Below are 24,370 nucleotides of genomic sequence, written 5' to 3'. Positions count from 1 at the left end.
ATTTTTACAAGGCTTGACATAAACTTTATTGAGAAAACTTGCAAATTTACTTGCGGATCCTCTTAGGAAACGATTCAATGTGAGATGTTCCAAATAGTAATTAACATGCTATGAACATATTTTTAGCAGAATCTGTCGCAATAACAACATCTAACATCGACTCATTAACTATTAAACTGTGTTTTCAGTTCCATGCATGGTAAAGATACCTATTTGTTTTTTCTTCGCAACAATGCCGGGAAAGACAGTCACCAAAAGCTATGAACACTAACCTTTCCTCAACCGCAGGCAGTTTCTTGAGTCGCCTTCAAAAACTCTAACTCTTCGTAATTCATCTCGTCTTCCCCCTTCTTCTGCTTCTTCTTCTCTACATTCATCTCTTTCTGCATCGCGTTCTACGAGGAAAACGACCCACAATCAGTACATATGTTCTTCAATTACAACAGCTGTGGACTTTGCAAATCATAAAAAGTAAGAAAACAATTTTTCTGCAGTGTAATACCTCTTTGCACTCGTCTTATCTGTCTCCTTCGGTTGTTGCGCTCGCGTCTTCTGCTCAAGCGTTCTCTCTCTCGTGCATCTATAAACAACCACAGAAGAACTGATTAGTTAACTAAGCAGATAATTATCAATCAAAAGGCATCCTAGTTGGTAAACATGAATTGTGATCAGTGCCAAAAAGGAAGCAAACATTATAAAATAAAGACTGGCAGTTACCATCATCGCTAACGCTTGAATCGCGTCTGTTCGACTCTCGTCCGCTTGCCATGTGTTTACGAAATCTGCAATAGTGAAGAATAATGATACGCAAACATGAGTTCAAAATAAAAAAATTAAAAGTTTGTAAGCCAGTAGGTTCACAACGCTATTTCCTTTATCTGCATGCTTCAGGCGTTTCTTTGAAATGTGTTGTTGGTACGTAAGACCGAGCGCTTTTACAGCGTTGTTGTACTCAACTTTTTAACAGCAGTAGTGTTTTTTTCTGTAGCCTAAACCCAAGTCAAATAAAACCGACGCCACACTTTAAACCATTCTAGAAAATAAACTGCAGTTCTGGGGCCCCTGTTTCTGTGCTTACTCCAAAGGCAAACTCTGTAGATTTTTATGCGTCTCAATCATTTAACTGAGCACGGGGCCACAGCGATTTTGTCATTCCAGTATCAACTATAAATGGTCTCTGCAGCATGCCTTTGCAGCAAAAAAGGAAATCGTACAAAAATATAAGAAATTCAGACAAGATTTCCAAGAAGGTGATGTATCCTTAAACACGGGTTTGAAACGATTTGTAATGAAAACTTACAGATTGCAACTGCTGCCTACTCAGCATTACCTGCTCAAAAACCACCTACAAAGAAAGTGTCCGTGATGTCCGCGTTTTATTCCACCACCACATTATTCCCTAGGGTTGGGTCGGCTTTGTCCTCTTTGTCCTCTCTCAAAATAGCGCAAGCCGGTGGACCCCTAAAGAACTGTATGGAGCTGACAACAATTACTTTCAATCTTGGTAAAATGTGTGATAATTGACCAAGTTAAAGCCCACGTGGGTCAAGTGTTGCCGCTCCAAAAATACATTTAAAAAAATATGCGTCTTCTAACTCTGAAACAATAAACTGGGCACAGAATGCTTAATTCGAAATCAAGTCTGACAGTTGCAAATAACTCTCATAGATAGGGATGAATTTTGGGTGGATAATCAATGCATGATCTGAAAGTTCTTGGTTTTTGAGTTGAATAACAGCAGTCTTCACAACAGACGTTTGTATGAATAATGATAGGATATAATTTGCACCTGCGAAAACTGGGCGGCAGCAGGAACTATTCTTGCCAACGGAAACAATACTTGCGAGATCACACTTATCAATTCTTTAATGTTTTAAACAATAGCGTGCAGTTTTTCTTTAATAATACAGATCGATTACACTTGGCTATTTATCCACTGGGAAGTTAAACAAAGGAATATAAAGAGTTAAGGAAAATGACGCTATGAGCGTTAGCCTGTTGTCAAGTCAAAGAAGGAAAATACCGTGGCGGCAGTTAAGATATCTTAGTGATGACAAAAAAAACAATTTGAAATGCCACAATGAATTTGCGTTGGGACGCTGCGAAAGCATAGAGGCAAAATAGCTTGGAGCTTAATTAAGAGCAGAATAGCTATCAACTTTAAATTGGTTAAGATAAATCTGACTGCCTTAATTTACGAGTTCATGGGCCTGATCTTTACACTTATGTCATCCGAGAAAAGTGGAAAACACTGCTACGGCGTTTGATTTTCCTTACTTAGTTTCATCCAATTGAAAAATAGCACATTAATGTAAAAAATTTGAGATTCTTAAGAGTCACTAAATCGCTAAGTCGCCAAATTTACGTTAATGTCAAGTCAAGTCATATCACTTGGGCACAAAATTTAAAAAACCATACATGCCAAAATTTCTGAATGGTGCGTTTGCATGGTCCTACTTGTAGCAAGCAATATTAATGAGGGTTATAAGTTTTGTGATTTTGGCGGGAAATTATATGTTAGTGGCCAGCTGGGAGGTCTGTATAGTGAAAAACTGTGACCGAGGGCTTGAAAATGCCGCCGTTGATTTTCAAGCCCGAGGTCACTGTTTTTCACAATACAGACCGATCCTAAGCCAGACAATAACATATTTACCTTTTTTTCAAGCAGTAAATTGGCTTACAAGTGGGTTTGTTTACGCAACTTTGTCATTGAATTGGCTTACGCACCGCCTACAAAGTTAAAAAACCCGATGAGCAAATGAGTGAGTAACTAGGATACTAGACAAAGAAAGATGTATTAAAGAACAAATTTATTTCAAACTTCTTTAGGTTACTTGCATTTGGTTCAGCAGTTAAGTTCTCCAGAAGTGTTTTTCAGGTGTGAAATTTAGTGCAAAGTTTGAAGTTGCACTACAAAAACAATTTCTGTCAGCAGTTGCAAATCACTCGAAATCAGACTTTCCTGCCGTGAATTGAGTAGCAGATAGCGAGGCAATTCGTTAACTGTATTCCACAGAAATTCTCTCAAATACAGAAATGATCAGAGAGGCAAACTCAGCTGAAATTGACTCAGTTTCGTGCTTAAAATTGTACAGAGAGACACAGGATTACGTGCCATTACAGCGCTGAGCTACAAACAGCCAAACGAACTCTCACAACTTCAAACCCGGACTTCAAAGAACTCAATTGAATCTACTTACAGTGACTTTCCTTGCCATATTAAGGTGTTTAGCAACTAGAACTTTCTTTGCTTTTTGGTTTTCTGTGACCCATGGGAATTATGCAACCCACTCTGTAATACTTAAGCGTTCTTCATTATGAGTAGTTTTGTGTTTTTCATTTTGGCCGGTGCTTGTTAGCGCTGAATGTTCGATCTGCCAGTTTCTAACGCGTTTTTTCCTTAGCTGCTTCACTGTTGTGTGAGCCCTGAAGTACAAATTCTAGAATTCGAGTCGCCACAGTTTTTTGAATCACACACATCACACTCCCACGATCACTTTTGTTTCTCTCATGTTAATAAAGAAAAACTTGCATTGATTAATAGTCAATGGAGGAGTAAAAAGGGCGAAAGACTAACGATTAATTACTGCAAATTCGCTCACGAAAATAGATCAATGCGACGAACCAATTAGATGGCAGGATTTTTTTTTAAAACCGCCCGCTCACGAGCTGAGAAAAAACCTAAATCCACGGTATTACCCGCCCTCGCCCAAAAAAAAAAATTCGAAGTATTATACAATAACAGGTAACATATATAAAATCTTGTTCGTAGCTTTTACCTAAATTCCTTCTTCTATTCAGATGAATTTATAAACAAATCCCCCATAAGAGTGAAAATGATATTGCGGTTGGCGTTGCACGTTTGAAGTTTCCTATCAAAGTGCGAAGAATTAAGTAGGAATCGCGCAATAATATAGAATGCAATACAGCCATATTTACCTTACTTTTAAACCCATATTTAATAGAGAGACAACAATTATCATGTTTGACATCTCTGCATGTTGCTTCACGTATCGATTGTATGCTTAGTTAAATAGGATACGAAAATCTTGTATTCCAATTAAACGATTCCACCCAAAAATTGCAAAAATTAAGAAGCATCGAAAAAAGAGCTATTTTTGCGATCGAGGTACGAAAAGGAGTTAAAGCAGTTAAAAGCACGACAAGTTAAAATGAAAATAATACGGCCAATACCCAACGTTTTTATCTTAGTTTTTGGGCACTTCTTAATTCTACCCTTGTAAAGAGAGGTATAACCACTTATAAGTTATAAATTTTATATATAGAATACTACATGTACAAGCCTGAAGGCAAGAAGAATTTTTAAAATAACTGTCGAATTAAACGATTCTAAATAATAATTATACAGACAGAGATTATGCCATCAAGATGATGCAACGCACTTTTTCCTAGTGATCTCTAATGGTATGTCTACGCTGGATCCTTTTTGGGTCAATTAGAAACCAAAGGAACTCCTGGTTCTCCCTTGAAAAAAGCTATTGAAGTTGGTTTTATGCATCTCTCCTCCCACTGAGAAGAAAAATAAAAAGCTGGCATTAATTACTAACACAGACTTGTGAAAACTGTTAAAGAAGCCCACGCAAGCCCAGTTTCCATTGAAGAGACACAAAACATTTTCTGTTTCTATCGAGTTATAAAAACATGAGTGGAAGCTAAGTATGAGAGAAGCAGAAATGAAAATGAAATGAAAAATCGACCTGTCGAACATAATAAGATGCCATCTAACTGGCACTCGAACAATCGTCTCTCGTTATTTGTACTCAACGAAATTAATTGAAGTCCTTGTGGTTCTCCTTAGTGTTTCCCAAGCCTCTGGTTCATCAAAGGGATGCACGAAATTTTGTAGCCAAAAGGGATACACATGAAAAAAGGTGGAACACATATTTCTATTTTCCACCAGTGCGTCGCAAGTCGAAAACAAGTTACAAGCCTGAACTTTTTCCAAGTAACAAATAATGGCGAAACAAAGTGGAAAGTTGAATAAAAAAAAGCATGATTATTTTTGAAGTATTTTGTAAGTGTCTACACAAGCTTCGTCACTTACCACAGACTTGTGAAAAAAAAGGAAAAAAAAAGTGGGCAAATTTTTTTAATTTTTCTTTAGCTTGCCCATGTAATAAATTACAGAAGGGACAAAGGTTTGTAATTGTTTGTACTTTCCATAAACAAAGAGAAGAGTTAATAAGGCCGAGTATGTCCCTGGCTTGTGTCCCGTCATGATACCATGCTAGAGCTATTTTTCCGGATCAAGCTTGTACTGCATCCTACCCCACGAGATATATTACATTTCTTTTTTGTTCTGATATTTAATTACTTGGTGCCACTAAAATTTGTCCTACCTTTACCGAGGATAGGAAGTGTCATTTTTTTTTATTAAGCCTAATTTTCTTCGTGCCCGTGTTTGGACCGCAATCACTAGATTAACCATTCATTTACTGATCTTTACTGGTCATGGATCACCAAACAACTTCAGCAAGCTGAGGCCCCGTCCTTCCTATACCGAAGAAATTTTTAAAAAAAGGCACTTGCACTTCGAAAATGCATCAGATGTTTTCAAAATGCAATAATCACCACCGGCAAAAACTCTTGAGAGCACCCTCAAGTAAAAGAAAAAGTTAAGAAAGGTTTAGCCAGAAGGTCATTATTTCAGATTACAATATCGCAATCTGTATGTTTGTCATGTCGAAGGATCCTCCATGGCAAATCTTTGTACCCTTTATGCCCTTTAAAATGCTTGTTGAATTGATGCTATATCCAGGGAATATAGAGAGGACAATACATGGGCGCACGTATGAGCTATGGAATATCTCTTCCAGTGTTGAACTCGATATCTCACGATTGAGATACCAAGTGAAACAAGAGGAGAGATATTCGATATATAGAACCGATCGGATAACGGTGTTCTTGACGACTTTTCAAAGATTTCTGAACAATATCCAAAGATTTACGAGGATTCTCCGGGAAATGTCCAAAGGCCACACGAACATCTACGAATAATTACCGCAAATTTTTGAAGACCAATGATGATAACTAATGACACGAGTCCGAGATGTGGTTTCCTATTAAATGTAGATGTGGATGCCTATGAATTTAAGAGTGGTGTATTTTCCAGCACAACACGCATGTCTATTTAAGTAATAGATCACTTTTTCCGTGTTTACATAGCCTCATCTAAACATGAGGGGGGTGGTGAGAATTCAAGACAGTTATGCAAACCCGAGACATAGTGGAGGTTTTGCATAATTTTCAAGAATAGACCTCACGAGTGTTTAGCCAAGGCTATATAAACATGGAAAAAGTGCTGTATTACCGTTATGAAATAATTCTAAAAACTCTGTGCGAATCTAAAACATCACAACTGTGTCTACATGCTCGCGTCTAAACACACCTATACAGCGATGAGAGCGCACGTAATAGCTCACTTATTTTATAAATAAAAAATGGAGGACATTACACGGCAGTGAAAGAATGCAGCGAGTGAGTACAATAATGTAGTCAACACGTGAAAATAAAATTCATATCTTCAAGCCACTTTGCAATTTTCTATTTATTATATCGAAAACTGGATGTTGAAAAACCAGCTATAAATAAATGGAAAATGACGCTTTCAATATGTTTACAGGCCGGGATATGGAAAATACGCCGCTCGGGTCACAGATGTAGTTCGGAATGAATTTTACCAGTGGTGAGTGTTCCAGGAAACACTCAGGTCTATATCATAACCATTTATTAATGTGAGCTAACATCAAAATTTTACAATCTTTATTCATCATTGATCAATTTGATGAAAAAACCACCCAAGAAAAGGAAGAGATGGCTTATTGGGAAATGGTGAATATGAAAGTCAAAGCAATGTGGGTTTCTTTATTTATAATTTTCGATTTCCTAGTCCCCTCCTCTTCCCCTAGAGGATATTAACCTGTTGTCTTAGGTGAAAATCCCATTGGACTAGTAGTATGTCACCCTCATAAAAGTTTCAGTCTCAGTAGGAAATTTTCATTCCCTCACTGAAAAAGTTGCACACTAAGACACAGGGGGTATCATCGAGTAACCAACTCAACTCATTGTGGCCAGGATGTTTTGACCAATAGCAATCAAATTACAACAATCAGAAAAAAACGCAGACAACTATAGCAAAGATGTTAGGTTTTGCATTGCCATAGAACACCAAATAAAACTTCTTAAAAATTCCGATAAAAAAGGGGAACAACACAGGTTTTTGGGTGGTAAGCACAAATGACTCAATAATTGTTTAAGGATGTTGGATGCTTCAGACCTCAACTGATTAAACATGCATCTCCACAAACATGTACATCAGGAGTCAGCATCTTGCACTTATCCTTAATCCTAGGATAGCGCATACTGCGGAACTCAACTGAAGTTAGCTGCGAGAAGAGGGCACTCTCAAACACTCTTAAATTGCTGCAAAATATGCAGGAATAACATTCACTCACCAGATACTGCAGAGAAACTCCTGGTCCACATTTTCCACAAACAATTCAGGAGAATATCCAGACATGATTCTATCGGACAGTTAAGACTTAAAAATTGCGAACAAAAATGAGCGAAAAGACAGACAAGAAAGATGGATCGAACAGAGAATGATTGAGGACAGCAACGATCAAGCACGTGCGAGAGGAACAGATCGAGGAGCTGCAGACGACAACAACGAGATAACACTAAATAAATAATGCAATAAATCAAAAGAACCAAATGTAAATATATAGCGGCAATAATCCTATCGAGCGAACTGTGAGCTTGAATGGTCACTTCCACAAGAAGACGATCGGGCAAAGAGCGAAACGATCAAAATATGGCGGAACTGTATTGAGCCAAGAGGAACTGGGGTAAATAGGCTTCGTGTACGAGAACAGTTTCTGTCCTTAACAACAGGCGGTAACCAAGGGTTCGAACGTCACTACGGGCTTCACGTTACATGGTATGAGTCATTACGAGCTTCGCATTACATGGTATAGCCATGACAACCATCTTATTTTGAGATAGAATTACATGACATGATGATATCACATTACTTATTTCGACCTATTTCGACCTGTTTCATGTCTTTTTGACACATGAGTTGTAATATGTCGTAATATGTCGAAAAGTAATTTTGCTACAGATGGCACGTCATACCCTTTGCACTGTCTTTATATATAAATATATATTGTCATATTGATTTTTCACAAAATTCTACTCTTCACTGAAACCCTGAAGAAACAAGGCACCTAACTTATTTACAAAACATTACTTCCTACTCTAATTAAAATCAGTGACTTTCAGACAAAAAAACCTAGGAAATATGACTACTCAGAGCTAAATGGGGGTAATGAGAGGGTATGCTAAGTGACCCCAAACTAAGAAGGATAGCTTAACAGAGTAGTTATTATCACTTGAAGAGAAATCACTCACAATTATCATGCATGTAATAACAATTACTATCTCTAAAATTTGAAATAATTTCCTTCCCATTTATGCTGGCCGGGTTTTATGTGGCAAACGTAGGGGAGAATTGATTAACAGCATGGAGTGAATGAGTGAACGAGAGAAAATACACAATGCTGTGTGATATTTTGCATGATGAGTAGGAAAACAGTATACATTAACATATAAACAAAGAAGGAGGAAGAAGTGTGAACTGCATGACAAAATGTCAAAACTCAACATTTCTTTTTCTAATAACTTGTAAAACTGTAACTGGATAACACTGAGTAATGACATCCTTTAGGTGTAAGAGGAAATTGAGCAATTTCAGAGTATCCTCCATCTATCTAACCTGAATGTGTCAAAATCCTTTGCACAATGTGACATGAAATATCAGGCATCCTTATTCAATGAGATGTAAATAATACCAGAGTCACTCATTTCATTGAGAAATCAATGTTCAACATGAAACATACCTTATAAGTTTAGTCTATCTGTAGGAAAGAGAGCTTTGACTTGCACGAGAAATGAGCTAGAGAAAAACTTAGTATGAATTAATCACAAAAGATTTACAGAGGTGTCTAAGGAAACATGACCCCCAATAACAAATATGCCGCAGTGACAACTCGTATAGTCAAAGGCTTTATCCCTCTTCAAACACCTCCTAATAAGATATCATACATCTGAACAGGTCTCACTTTCTCTTTGCAAAAAGGAAATCTTAATCTCTACAAGTGTAGGTCTTGACAAAGTGCAAGCTATTGATCCATTCTCTTTGTCCTAAAAAACACTTTGTTAGCCTCAAGGAACACTCTGGTTACCCTAGGTCAGTCACACATCTCGCTAGCTTAACTTGCTCTTTGTAACAGGTTAGGTTTGACTAAAATACCAGTTTTACCATCTGAAGTGTTCCCTTTGCTACACATGGCGTTACTTCACATATATAGGTACATTCTGGTTCAGATACAAATTGTACAGTTATTTCATCGTTATCCCTGTCAGCATCTTGAACTTCTGCAACATACCAACCAGGCCTCCAATCTGTCACCGATTTCCTGCTTTGACCACTTTATTTTAATTCTTGCCCCGATTTCATAGAACTGTTCTATTTCATCTCTGTCATCAATCATTATCCATCCCCTCTGAAGCAACTCTTCAACAGAGACCTCATATGATTCAGAAGGCTCCACCACGTAAGTGATGTTTGCTTTTCCCAAATCATTGTCAATTACATCATTAACCACAGCCATGTACCAGCCCTCGTGCCATCCAGTCCCCTTTACATCGTCTGCAGTCTAAAACACCTTAACCTGAAAACAATGAGCCACACTTTATAAATTCAAGAAATGTTTGGTGTGCATTTTGCTATAAGTTGTACTTACTGTAGACTGAAAAAGAGCCCTCAAGTAGAGACAACTAGGAATAATAAGTGCCCAATAAGACACTATCTCTTTATTACTGCTTATTGTGGGAACGTCTACAGAAAAACACTTTTCAGTAAAGTAAATTGCAATGAAAACTGTTTTATCGTTCAATCCGTCTGTGGTAAAATATTTGGGAAATATATATCGCGTAAAGTGTAGTGTAAGCATTTTGCATACCATTTTACCATCCAAATATTCTCCTTGTAGCATTAAGTGTAATGTTTCAGTGATGTTTTACTCAATCAAAGGATGACTAATTCAAGCTACATAAGTTAAGCGCTGGCTCCAAAGGTGGCGAACATGCATTAATTAAAAGAACATACCCTTGTTCCCTCTTGAAGAATGGCAGCTTTGATGTCCTTAGAATCCTTTTGCTGAGGAACACTGGCGGTTTCACTTGAAAGTGTGACTTGGATTTCGTTTTTAATTTGCTGTGTCAGCTCGTCAAAAATTTTGTGGATATTTTCCTTGAAGGTTCCTTGAGGTATGTCCACACGTGCCTTTCCTGAAGACTGGGTTTGAGCTGCCACATGATATCTAGGTCGATTAGAGGAAAGTGATGTCACAGTTGGTGTTGCAAAAGTTCTTTGCTTGTAAGTAGAGGCATCTGGGCACAAACTTTGCTTTTTTTTGGCGAGAATTAGTTCCTTTGTTACTGCTATTAAATCTAGGAACATCTTCTGCTCTCTGTTGAAGCATAGGTGTGCTCTCTTGTTAGTAATAAGGCCTACACGTAGAATCAATTCATCCTTTGTGCCGCATGCTGCAAAGCCATAGAAAGTTAAGACTGATTGCAGGTAACTTCTACTTAGTTTTCCAATATCTTTTGTAGACTTTGGCAATTCCTTCTGACCCTCATACATGTCAGGTGTGATTGATGGTGCTTCCTGCTCTTCCACAGAAAGCCTCTCTACAAGTTCATGCTTCATGCCAGATGTTTCCATGTTTTTAGCTTTGCATAAGGCAACCAGCGTGTCCTTCTTTTCCCGGTACAGTTTGTGTGTTTTTCACTGCTCCTGTTTGAAGCAGCTCTGTTTCTCTCTCTGGATTTCACTTTCCTTTTCGTCAAAGAACTGCTGAACCTCATTCTCGGGCAGCCAACATAGCAACGCTAAACTCTGAAGCAAGAACCCCGTAGGCTTAGGCATGAGTACATACGCCAAATCTAAGCAATGACTTGGAAGGAAACAACCCGGTATGTTATCCCACCTTCCATTTGTTAAAGATTTTCTCGCTTTGTATGGCAAATAGTGCAGCTCTCCTCCACTTTCAAACCATCTCATGTAGTCGGGGAGGGGTTGATGATGCGTACGCTGCTGTGGATCTCCTCTCCAGTCATCTCCATTTCGAAATATCACTGTTGTGTATTTGTCACACCATGAATACCATACACTTTCTTCCCCTTTCACCACTTTGTAGTTGTCCCAAGAATGTCCTGTAAAGTTGGTTTCAATATCCCAAACATCATGAAGCATTTGCAAAAGAGAAGTATCCCTTACCTGATACGACATTCCTGAAACTTCCTTGCTGTACTCTGCCATAGAGAGAAATGTCTTCAACTGAGTGTCATGAAAAATCCATTGATTTTCTCTAAGACCTTGGTACACATCAATGTACCTTCCACCAAAAGATGCTCCTTTTAAACAGCTGTTGATAGCAGCAGCCATTTGCTCCATGTTTTCAAGATGTTTCAGTGTACCAGGTCCTCTAACGTCAGTGTGTTTCTCATGACTTGAGAATGAACCATGCGCTGACATTACTTTGTTTGCTTGGGGACGTACCCTTTCAACAAAGTTTCTTTTGCTATGGTACTCAGCAAAAGAAACTTGAATGACCTTGTCTAAATCTAAAAATTTGCATAGTCTGGTCAAGCACATCTGAACTGTGGGGCTTGCTGGCTGCTCAGCAGGTCCATTGTCAGATATAAAAGCAAAATTCTCCTTTAACCTTCCAGTTTTGGGATTTAGAAAAAAATATCAAGAGATGGCTGAACCATAAGAAAGAAAATCTCATTCATACAACAGAATACAGTTTCAGGCTCATAGTAAGAAAGATACATCAATACACTACTTTGCCAGTACGCTCACAGAAACTGATGCTGCAGTATTCTGAAGGGGTATTGTGACTTCTTCATTTGTTACCAATGTTTTGCTTTCCAACAAAAGGTGGGCCATTGGTGTGATGGCATTGGACCGTCCTTGATCCCAATCATGGTCAGGTAGAATACCCAATCGCTGCTTCCATGTTTTCATGGGCTTTTGAACTGGTGATATGTCTCCTGGGACAATGCTTTTTGCATCTTTCGAGTCTACCATGTAATTGTTTTTGTTTTCTTCGCATTTGTCGACAATGAAATTGACGTTAGCCGATGACCAATGAATGTTCACGACAAATTTTTCAACCCCTACATGGGGGGGATTATGGAAGGATATTTTGGCATTTATCTCCCTCCCATCATGGTGCCTTTTTGCTCGCATTGTGTTCTTTTTGTAATTTTGAGTATAATTGTAACAGCAAGAAAGGGGGATATTGAAATCAGGGTTGGACATTGCCATCACAAGTTGTCTTGCCTATTTCATGTTGGTGACATTGTCTGAAGTCCGGTATAGAGTGTCATCTATCAAGCACGGATGACTCTGAACTCCTCCGCCACCTTCAATGACGTCTGCCTCCATGAAGGCATACTCAAGGAGAGGTACTAGCATGGGGTTTTCCACGTACTTTAGCTTATGACCACGGCCTGGAGCTATGTGGAGAATTTCTTTCAGCTTCCTTTTATTTGCAATTCTTACAGCAAGTTTACGTTGCTGTTCATTTGTCATGTCGTTCCTCACAACTTGTGATGTTTTTCGTATGTCTCTAAATGCACGTAGATTTTCCTTAAATGAATCGCGACTTCCTTGTACTGCTCCTTTGTTTTGAATATTTAGCGGTTTTCCTGCAACAAATTTTACGCTAGTGAAATGTTCAATCAGGGCAATGACTGTATCCCGGTCTCTTTTGGAATCCATATAATTTAGGGCTTCCTTGAAGCATTCACCAATCGTTTTTGTTACGTGTTCGTTTAAATGTTTCCTATCTTTTATTTGATTGCGAACAAAGGAAAGGATGGATGCAAAGTCAGACTGTGGGTTCTCACAGATAAATGCTTGCCCTTCGATGTATAACTGCATGATGTTTAAATACTTGGACGTGATACCGAACAACTCAGCTGACATCATGCACCAGTTACTTGAGGAACCATTGGCCTTTTTGTAGATATCGCACAATTCCGTAGTAGGCACAAATGGACCATGCTTTAAAATGTGCTTAGCCACTGCCAGTGTGCTAAGTTGCGACATGAGATGGTGGGATTTGCTTGAACAGATTTTCATTTTGAGTGAAGCAGTATTCTCTTCCAATGTCCCTTTGACGTTACTCCTTCGAACATCTAACACTTGTTTTCCTTCGTCGAAGGTGCTCGTTTACTTGTGCTTTTCTAGACTTCTTTTCAAGTTTTTATGACACAGTTTACCTCATTTTGCGTAAAAAGATCGTCTAATGGCGGTTAAAGGCAGCGTAAAACTGTTCTGGGAGTCAACACCTGTTTCTCTCGTTTTATGAGCTTGATTCTGTGGTCCAACTGAGGAACTACTTGTTGGCAAACTAGTGCCAAGGTTAATAGATTACACAGGACTGCATGCAACAGGAGCATTGCCGATGGTTGGAGATTCCACACCGACTTCTTCCAATTCACTATGTTCGCTTACAAGGGATGGTTCCGGTTGTGTATCTCCGTCTCTAGTGCAACTATCTCTTTTATGATTACATCTGTCGTGGGAACTCGATTCAGCAGGGTTCTCATTTTCAAATTTTGTTGGACCACTTGGCACGTCAGTGTTGTTGTTGGCAGGTGAGGCCCAGTTTCGACTGTACTATTTCCTGATAAAACTTGGGGGTGTCTCTTGGGCCTTGCCTGGGCTTGTATTTGGCGTGTTGGGAGTAGAGGATTTCTTGTCACGTCTTGGCGCAGAAAACAACTTTGAACAACTTGTTGCTGATGTATGATTTACCTGGTCATGTGTTTGTGGCACTTGACTTACCCTTTTTGTAGGAATGGTTATCGCGTTGGAAATATTCTTTTGTACCATTTTTTGTAGGCTGCAAATTTTGCTGAAATGAGCTGGTTTTGTTCCGGTTGGTGGGTGAGCTTCTCTTCTTTTCGTCGTAATTTGATGTTTTCACCATCATGCACTTTCACGTGACGGTAATCCAATTGTCTTGTGTGTCAACTTTCAACATAGGAACAAAATGATTGACTTTAAACTCCTTTAACCTATCAGGCCACCCATCTGTATCTGTCCACATAATGCTAATTTTTGCTGTTGTTGAGGTACCAACTCGTGGACTGTAAACTGCACTCAACAAAGAGACCAGAGGAATGTCTCTTGTCAGGGTACACTAGCTGGATGTCACAGCCCAATGCTGACACCAAACCCATTATTTGTAGAAGACCAGAGAATCGGTCGTCATGCAAAGTATTGCAGATTTCATATTGTAATGCGCTTTCAAAACCTCCTTTAGCCAGGGTTTTAGAGGAATTATTGCTAAAGATAACGGCGTCATACAACCCTTCCTTTGACCACTTTCTACCCGATATGGTTATGATATCAGATGACGTTACCACTGGATGGACCCCGTAAAAATCCGCATTGAGAATAAGTTCTAAGGCTGTTCGTAGTCTAAGTTTAGTTGCAAGAATTTCAGTTTCACAAATGGCTATGCTGACAGCATTAAAAAGGCAATTTCCATCCCCTGTCGTTTCTATGGGCCTAACGTCGCCCTTGAGATCTCTGTCTCTAAATAGCTTCATTGCTGTGTTATCTGTCATTCGAACAGGCATCGCCAATTTTCCAGCATTAGCAGAATCAATAGGTTTATCATATTTTGCACTGATCTCCTTTGTAATGCTTTGTAGCCGCTGGAAATTAACAGCTACTGAAGTGAATTTCAAGCACCTCAAATCACCTACTGGATTTATGTATGCCATGATCAACCAAGGACCTCTTTAAGCCTTGATGGGAGAAAGATCATTTCAAATTTGCTACGGAAATCAATCATTAGATAAAGATTAGGAAACTTAATTGCTATTTCGGCTTCAATGCTATCTTAGTATCGTTAAACAAGTTATTTCTTGCTGTTACTTTCCACCAATGCAACTGGCAGGGATTTTTGGCATGCATGCCACGCAAAAAATAGCAATTGGCAGTTATACACTCTGTATTGTACACTCTGGAGAATAACAATAATACATTATATATATTGTGGCTAAATGAGTGGCAGTCCTTTTTTGATGTAGCAGTGCAAAGCACCCGAACTCGAAAATAAAGCACTGTAAAGTCAAAGAGTGATTGATGACATCGCAAGCCAGATGAACTGGAACCGGAACAAAATTTCGTTTGAAGTGAGCCGTTGAAATTTAAAAGGAAAAAAATGAAATACAGTGGAACCCCATAAATACAACCACCTTGGGGCCATGGAAAATTGGTTGCATTAATGGGGTGGTCGTATTAAAGGGGTTCTTTAAATAAGAAAATGACTGACTAAGCTTTTGCGGGGGCCAGAATAAAGTGGACGTAATAACAAGGTGGTCGTAAGGCAGGGTTCCACTGTACCTTATCGAATGATAAAGTTTGCAATGTAGCAAAACACTGACAGTTACCCCCCACTAGTGTGACCCTACTCGTTTTACTAAACGTTTTCCTTCTGGTTGCGGTTTCGCATTTTTGTATTCGGCAAAATTGCTAACTTTTCCCAAGGGGGACCATACATATTAACAACTGCAACAAGCAATTTATTGTGGTTTGGTTTTTCAGTGTTTTGCAGATGAAAACCCTCGTGTAAGTGGGTTTGCGAATGCACGTTAAAGTAATAAAATATACTGACATTTGCTGCGGCCACATAATTTGCCGGTATCGTTATTGCTTCACGACTGTCATGCCAGTACACTCTTCCAGTCACATAACCGCCATGTTAAAATTAATTCAGTACTTTGGTGACCAAGTTAAGTGCTTTGCTTCAGACATCAGGGTGCTTCCTGCTTAGATCTTCGTTTTCGGCGCTAGTTTTTGAGTGCTTTGATTTTGAGTACTTCAATTTCGACACTACCTTCTCGCTACTGTGCATGTGCAATAAAATTAATTACAAATATTTTCTCACATTTGTTTTTGCGCCGTTTTTTTGGCGATTGATCTACAGCATGCGAGAGCAGTTTTGCAGTGTTCGATCGAGTCTACGTTTTCTGCTCGAAATATGGGAAATTAATCACACAAGGCATGCAACTCCAACATCGAATAGTGTTTGAAGAATTGGTTACCACCACTGGGAAATTGTGTAGCGAAAAATGCAAAGCGATTGTTGAGAGCGCCATAGATCTCCATTCAAACCCTTTGGTTATATGACGCAGTGAAAGTTCTAGCCTGTGAACAGGCTCCCAGAGAGGACGGAAAAAATATCGGTGAGTGCGAAACAGAAGAATTCGGAGTGCAAAGCAGTTTGGGCTCATGATCACCGGGAGCCTGTTCGCAGGCTATGAAAGTTCAGCATGATCTAGCCACGTGCCACCAACCAGCCTGAGGTTTGAAAACAGCTTTATCGCCGGTAGTCCAAATTTTTTACTTCAATCCCAGTAAAGGAAAAGACCTTCGCCAAACCAAACTATATGTCGATTTAGAAATGGAAAGTGATAAACAAGAGCGCAATAGATCTGAAATCCAAACTTCGTGCGGCCACTTCAAATCACTAATAAGAGGCTCTTCATATTAGCCCAGTCAACCGGGCTGGCTCGGTTTCCGAGATTTCGCCTCGCCACTCTTTCTTTCGTAAAATTTTCGATGCGCTCATATGAGATGGCGGGCTGGCCCTGCTACTGCAATCTCGGTTTTTGCGACCAAGATCTCAGTAACTGGGATGAAAATTTTACCATATAAAAACTTCAGCCCGGGTGACCGGGACGAAACTTTTTAGACAAAATAGTTTCGCTTTCACAACATAGCGCCTAAAATGAGATAATTTTTGTCTTGAATGTATTTCCATTTTAGGAGTATGTGAATTAGTTTTACAAGTAAAGTTGGCAGAGTGCACAAAGCTACGACAGTCGTGAACAATGCAAGGTTATGTTTCACCGTTTTGGTTGTTTATCTTGGATTTCATCCCGATCGACCAAGCTGAAATTTCCCATTTGAACAGACCACAACATTGGTCCCGGTAACCGAAACCAGCCCAGTTACCAGGCTCATAATGAAGAGGCCCTGAATGACCACCATAACCAATTGTCCTCTGCAGAATAGATATTTTTCTACATCTTAAGTCAACTGTACATGTCACATCAAAAAGGCCTTGCTGTATTAAAACCAAGAACTAAGAAGAGGAAGAGCTTCTATTATAAAAGCTGTAAAATATAGGTGTTGTTGTCTTGCGCGACACACCAGATTTGTGGTGGGAAATAGGCAGCACATTGGCGGTTCTATGAAAATAATATTAGTTTGTTCCAATTGAGTGAAAGTCCATTGGGAGAGTTTAATTTTGCTCAGTATTCTTGACAATTTTACTAGAACTGATTTAAAAATATATATATGGACTGCTGGTTTACTAATGAAGCGAAAGCCTAGTGACAGAGATTAATTTAGGCATGTTATCTTTGATTTTGGGACTGCCGGTTAATTTGTGTTATGACTCTTTTTCAGAGTGTCCCCACGCATGGCTTTATATACATATGAAATAAGTGATAACTTACCTCCTTTAATAAAGTAAGTGACCAACTTGTCGACTCTTTTATCCAGTAGCGCTATTAAACAAAATATTGTCAAATTTAGCCAGGAAATGAAGAGAATACAGTCGAGTAAAAAATGACAATTCCGGAATGTACTAGCAAAAAAGTTGTTCATTCTGTCAAATTTTCTGTCATCATCAATGCTTTACTAGAGCGGATGGTTTAATGCATCTTGAAAATATGGTCCCAAATGGACAAATCTGCATAAGGACCACTGACAAAATTTTCCCTGTGTAAAAACTGGACAAAATGGTTCTCATCAGAGCGGCAGTCAAAGCAGTTAGACATTCATTAACCAATCTTTCATACATCATACGAAATACATAAAGATACTGCTGATTTAACTGAAGTTACAGTGTGATAGTTAAATCAACAATGCTGCAACAGGGCGTATTTTTTGTCGGGTTTTTTTCCAAGTGGATAAAAGTATATCTGGTCTACTTCAGTAGTCATCATTGACACTTTTCTACCCCAGTGCGACCCCACTCAGTCTGACATGAGTTGCTTTCTGGTTGCGGTTTTAAATTTTCTGTGGTTTTTTGGTCGGCGAAGATAAAAACTTTGCCCAAGGGCAACCAATGCCTTAATCGTGTGACTTGTCATTCATTTGTCATAAAAGCCATTAGCACTCGGGTAATGTATCTGGTTGCAAAATTGAACATTCGGAAATTCTTAAATTTTCACTGTGGATGAAACAACTAGCCAGCTGAATCCTGACTGTTGGAACTTGAATCTAATGGAAAAGTATTCTGGCCTTCAGTATCAGTAGACCAAGTCTGTTAAGTGCTGGAATACAACAACCATGCCTTCCTGGGCAATACGACAATGGAGTAGTGTTCCTGATTGTATGAAATCACCAAAGATCCGTAAAAGCAAATGAAAAGGGAAATGGAAAGGCAACTTAGGAAATTTTTGCTGATTCAGATCAGAGTTAATTTCGGGTTACGTTTACAGAAAAACCGGAAACCGGAAAATGGGGCAAAAACCGCAAAACACGCTTCTATCGATAAACTGCACTCATTTGATGCTTTAAAATAACTGTTTCTGGTAAAATCCAGACAAAATAGTGGTAATACTTTGGCCTCAAAATCACAATTGGTCTACTGATCATCCCCCAAGGCTGCCAATGGATAAATCGATCAGTCATTTTTTCCTGGTTAATTTTAGGTTTATTCTAACTAACGCACAAAATGATGCGTTCAACTTCTATAAGAAATGACGTTTTAAGTTTACAACCTTGTAATAGAGGAGACAAGAAAAACATATCTGGGAAAAGATTGAATAATCAAAGTGATACCATCTACAAGGATAAGCCTTTTTGTTGACCTAAAATCGTACATTTGATGCCTAACGTTTGGTAGCTAGTTATCTTCGCGCTCCAAAGACATGTTTGAAGCTATTTCATTTTCTTCCACAGCACTGTCAGAAGGCTCTTCTTCCAGTTGTTTAGCTTTGAATTTTCTCAAACTGGGTTCCCGTGAGTTTAGGGCCTTGAAAAGTGCATCACTGGTCCGTTTTAAGTCACGCAAATAGTTATGCAATCTTTCCTTGGTCCCTGATTGTCGCAGAGGTCACTGAAGATAATTTGCTATTTTCATTTTCAATGTATACCAGTAGCTTGGATATCACCTCATAATTTCCAGAAATTGTTTTTGGTGGAGGCGGAGGATGCCAATTGTGGTAAACAGTTTCTAGGCTATCTTGCATAACTTGCAGTTCAACTGTTCTTATCTGAAGAAGTCGATCCTTTCTAAAGGTCCAATCCTTATCAATGATGCCTAGCAATTCTCCATTGTCATACGTGGTACATTGTTTAGAATTATTTAATTCCTGAACTTTTAAATTCCAGTGTTTCCACCTTTCTCTCTCTAGCCAGCATGGTTGGTTGGAAATTTCATCATCTGTGAACAAAGGTATTTGTCTGTTGGGAAAACAAGGGCTACCCCCCTTTTTAACAGTTTGGTTTTGCTCAGTTTTCTGCTCATGATCACTGCCTTTTTCACTTAATGAGACAGCAGATTTTTCTGAGATGTTGAAGGTTTTAGCACTTGAAGGAATAGTAAAATTTTGCTCAACGTTTTTTGCACTGTTTTTTTAGCATCTGGTATTAATCTGCTTTCACGTAAATGCTTAATATCTTGACTTGTTTTTGTTGATGTTGCTCCACATTTGTTCGCCTTATTGCCTTCCACAAATTCGCTGGCCTTTCTCTTCCGATTCTGCTTTTTGTCATAACTGCAAATAACCAGCTTTTTTCAGTCATGAAGGGCATCTCTTATGCTCATCTTGGCCTCCTGCACTTCGCTTATTGGTGGCCCCCATATAGAAATGAAGCAAAATTCTTGTGGAATAAGCTCATCGACCTCTTCTCGTATCTTTTTACGTATGTCTGTTAGCATGGAATTGATGTGTTCTAACACAATAAATGCTAGACTCACTCTGCTTTCCAATGTAATGTTAATGGAAGGCATTTCCACAAAGATGGTATCTTTTGAAGACAACAACTAATCAGTCCACACTGAGTGGCCCAACCTAGTTGACAGTGTTTTAATATAGAACTCAGTGCGATGTTTTTTCACGCCTTGTATGTCAAATAACCTCAGGGAGTGTGGCAACATGTAAACACAAATTAAATTTAACTCGATTAAATGAAAACATACTTTATTCGTCATTTTATTACCATATGATAGAGACAAGAACCGGCTAAGCTTACAAAATGATACAGCTTTCAAAAAGGTAGCTGCCATGTTCCCTTTGGCTTGCGATATAAGGCTACATATTAAGAAAATAACATAAGCGCTAAAATGTATTAATTTTTTTATGTTTCAGAAATAAAGCTGTCTGACAAAAAGATGCTTCGACTACGGCTATTGATCACGTTTCGTTGATATTGGAAAAGTCAAGTGATATCGTACCAAGAAATTGTGGCTGTAACCCCGGAAATACGATAATAACATATAAACGGTTGTATTGTGCCATACTCTGCATGTGACCAGAACAGAAACAAAATACATACAAACAATGTTAAAAAAACATGGCATTATAAATTTGATTTAAATTAATACATGCGATATTGTTATTCAGTTTTTTGTGATCTAGTTTTCATGGGGTGTGGTTTACATTATAACAAATCTCCAAACTAGGTTTCCTGGACTTTAACATCCTCACACAATCTTGTGTCACCTCTGTCTCACAAACGCAAATGTAGGCTAGTTTTGTGAGGGATTCCACGATAAACATTAGAGTAGGAAGGCATATGGGATGAGTAAGCCAGTCAGTAGTGGGTTGCTCTCCAGAATCCAGTGTAATTCCTCCAAAAAAAAAAATATCCTTCTTGACAGTCCAGTGTTCTTAATGTGGCACAATTTCCCAGAATTGTTAATGCTGAACTTCTACCAAACCCATGGGCATTTTCACGAGGCACAGAGATGTATTTGAGTTTAGGTAAAGCAATGATGTGAGGAAGGGATTTATCGCTTATGCGGGTTCCTGCCAGATGGAGCTCTGTTAACTCTTTCATTTCCTAAAGAATTTTTGCCAAAGTCAAGTCTGTTACAGCAGTGTCTGTTAAATTCATTATTCTTAACCTGGTCAGTCCAGCATTTAAGATGCATGATCCATTAAGAAAGTGGCAAGAAAACAAGTTAACTTCAGTCAGTCTCCTTGATGCCATGAATAAAGTTTGTAGCTTTTCATCTTCACAAATGGCTCATCTGATGGAGATTGTGCGAAGTAACAAATTATCAAAAATAAGACGACTCCACCTCCTTGACACGACCTGCAAAATTATCCTCTGCGTAAAAGTTATAAATGAAAAGATTCAAAGAAGGAGTTTGTCAGGTAGTTGATCCATGTTCTTTAACAATTTAGGAATGGATTACGGCAGGGTTCTTTTAATGTTCACGGCGGGATCCAGGCGTTAAGATGTTTGCTACATTCCCACCAGGAGGGGGGAATTGTTCTGAATGTTTCTATTAGTTCTCAGCAGCTTGCTCATCAATCAATAACAGTTTTCAGACTAAACAGATTTCTTGACCAATTTCACTGAGACTTAGGGATCAAAAAGACCAAAAATTAAAACCCAATTCCCGCTCATAATCATGGGCCACAAAGTGGGAGGCCTCAAAAGGTTAAAGAAGAGTGGTGAAGAAATTCTGATAAAAACGCTGACCCCTGCTACGAGCGTCGATCGCGTACAAGTTTATCTTGGTGTATCAAAAGTGGAATTGTGATTTAACAGAAACAAAACTCCTGAAGTATGAACAGATCAACTAAAAGCTTTTTGAGCATGAAACAACTGCCCAACAGAAGACCCATAAGTGTTCGCCGCAAGCACTGTGAGCCTACTAGTACTTTTGATAGCGATCCTGAAGAGGACATTTATGATCGAAGAGATTCCAAGAAGTCCAAACCGGACATCAAAAATCAAAAAGGGGAAAGAAGCGCCTGTGAAGTAAACAATACGGAACAGATAATGGTCAAAAGCAAAATTGAAAAATTGCAAAATCAGTTCAACTCATTTGGAGACAAACATTTCAACAAAGGTATACTGGAAGATTGTGATCATAACATTCCAAATGAAAGCAGGAATGCCGGAAAAGCGGCAGAGGCTGGGGAATGCTCCTTGGAATATGTAACTATGGAAGATGACAGTGAAGAATTTAATTTTAATGACTGGGTGGAAGAACAGAAGAAGAAGATCCGTGAGATAGAGGAGAGTTAAACTCAGTAGTAGTCAAGTTTCAATTCCACATCAAATATTGACTTAAAAATACAACTCTAGAGAGACTTGTTTACAACATTGATTTGACATTGATTGTTGCAAGATACATGTGCATATTTATCCACTTTGCTTAATGTTTGGAGTATGCTGTTAAATCAGAAAAGTGCATATGTCAACTTGAGATTTAAACTGTACACTTGTGAACAGTCACATTGTTTACTGAATAAATGTGGCAGTTATTGTTTATTAATCTGTTTTATATATCCGGGTGATTTTTAAATTCAAAATATACGCAAGACCCCACAACTTTAAAACTGAATGGGTTGTAATATTTACACCATTTATCACCGGAAGTACCCGCCTGTGTGCCACAACATTTAGCTTGTTCACGTTTACACACACACAGAAAGCCCTTAGGTACTCGGGGGACAGTTGTCTGTTTTGAAAAAAAATTATAATATTAAATAGGCTAAGAATATACTCAAAGCTGAGTTAAGATTTACTTTCACAAAAATGTTGTCTGCTTTTGTTGATGATAGAGAATAAAATAAAGTACAATAAAAATGAGGTGTTTTGAGTGAATCGTTACCCTAGGTACCAGAGGTTTATTCTTAGTGGGGAATGCCTAGGCCAAGAAAGTGAGTACCAGCTTTTATAATATCATGGGTGTTATCCATCGGAGAGTGCGGTAAAAAATATGAGTTTTGTAACATGCCTAGAGAACACTCCTTAGCCACTGTTTGAGCTTGTCACACATGGGGTGAAGTGATGTGTGGGTAAATTGATGAAAAACACATTTACAATTGCTACCAGCGGAAGTTATGTTGATCTGGTCTTACGCAACTACTATTGCAGTGACAAATCATTTGTCGTAGAGCGGTGGCCGAAAGCTGTACGGTTATTAATCCATCCAACTATCTGCTCGAAGAGATACAACTGAGTAAATCTGGTGAAAATGAAGCCAATTAAAGTCGAATTGGAGAGTGCTGCCAGTTTGGTTGTTATTTTAGTACTTGACATGGATGCTACACTCAACGAAATAAGAAAACAAATTCAGGAAGAGGTCAGTGAGCTGGTGCCAGAAGATTACCATTTCATTTCTTCATGGGGGCCACCAATAAGCAGAGTGCAGGAGGCTAGATCACCTTGAATGAAGCCCTTCAGGACGAGAAATTAGTAATTAGAGAAAACACGGGTGAAATGAGCAGTTTAGAGCAAAAGGCCGCAGATATCGACGAAAGCGAGACCACAGCCAAAAGAGCAGCATCACGTGGTAAGCGAGCCATACAATCAACGCTTACTAAAGTATTTGGTGCGAAAAATTCACCAACAGCTCGCTATGCTTCTGCGGCAGTTAGAAAAGGAGTGCACATCTTTTCCGAACAAGACATAGCAAGATCGTCAGACAATGAAAAAGAAAGGAAGACATGGTGGAATGAAAAAGCCAAGGAGTTATGTGAAGATCCAGCATATGACATGTTAAAGGGGGAGGAACTAGACCAAGCATTACACGAACAGTGGAGGCTGTACAAGGCTGCAAAAATGCTCAAAGAGCAAAAGGAAACAAAAGAAGCCATAGAAGATTTCTGGAAGAACATATGGCATCGAAAAGTAAAGCCAAGCAGGCAACAATAGAGCGAAACGTGAAACGTTTGGAGATGGCCAAGAGTATAGTGGAGAGCAGTAGCGACACACTGAAGCACTTGAGTCTTCAACTGCAGAATGCAAAAAAGAGAGGAAGAGAGTTTGAGTCACTGAAGAAGGAAATACAAGAGCAAAAAGAAGCACATCAATGCCACTGCGGGGAATTGGCCAAGGCCCTCGATGCTCTGAGAAACATTTTGGCAATTAGAAAACAACAACTTCATGAGCTTTTGAAAAATAAAGACAGAATCAGAAGAAGTGTCTGGATTGTAAGCGAATGCACAACAGACTAATGATAATTTTACAGTGCAAACTTACACAAAA

General features: G+C 38.8%; 1 protein-coding gene across 1 annotated transcript; it reads right to left on the bottom strand.

Annotated features, from left to right (window-relative positions):
- Positions 1–10,287: 10,287 nt before the first annotated feature.
- Positions 10,288–11,679, bottom strand: LOC110056394 (uncharacterized). The gene has a single exon (XM_089278706.1). The coding sequence runs from the start codon at positions 11,624–11,626 to the stop codon at positions 10,877–10,879; it is 750 nt and encodes a 249-aa protein (XP_089134832.1). The 5' UTR covers positions 11,627–11,679; the 3' UTR covers positions 10,288–10,876.
- Positions 11,680–24,370: the final 12,691 nt, after the last annotated feature.

Source organism: Orbicella faveolata, unplaced genomic scaffold (assembly GCF_042242905.1).
Source record: "Orbicella faveolata isolate gen_17 unplaced genomic scaffold, um_ofav_v1 contig_46, whole genome shotgun sequence".
NCBI lineage: Eukaryota > Metazoa > Cnidaria > Anthozoa > Scleractinia > Merulinidae > Orbicella > Orbicella faveolata.
This window is presented reverse-complemented; position numbering and strand designations above follow the sequence as displayed.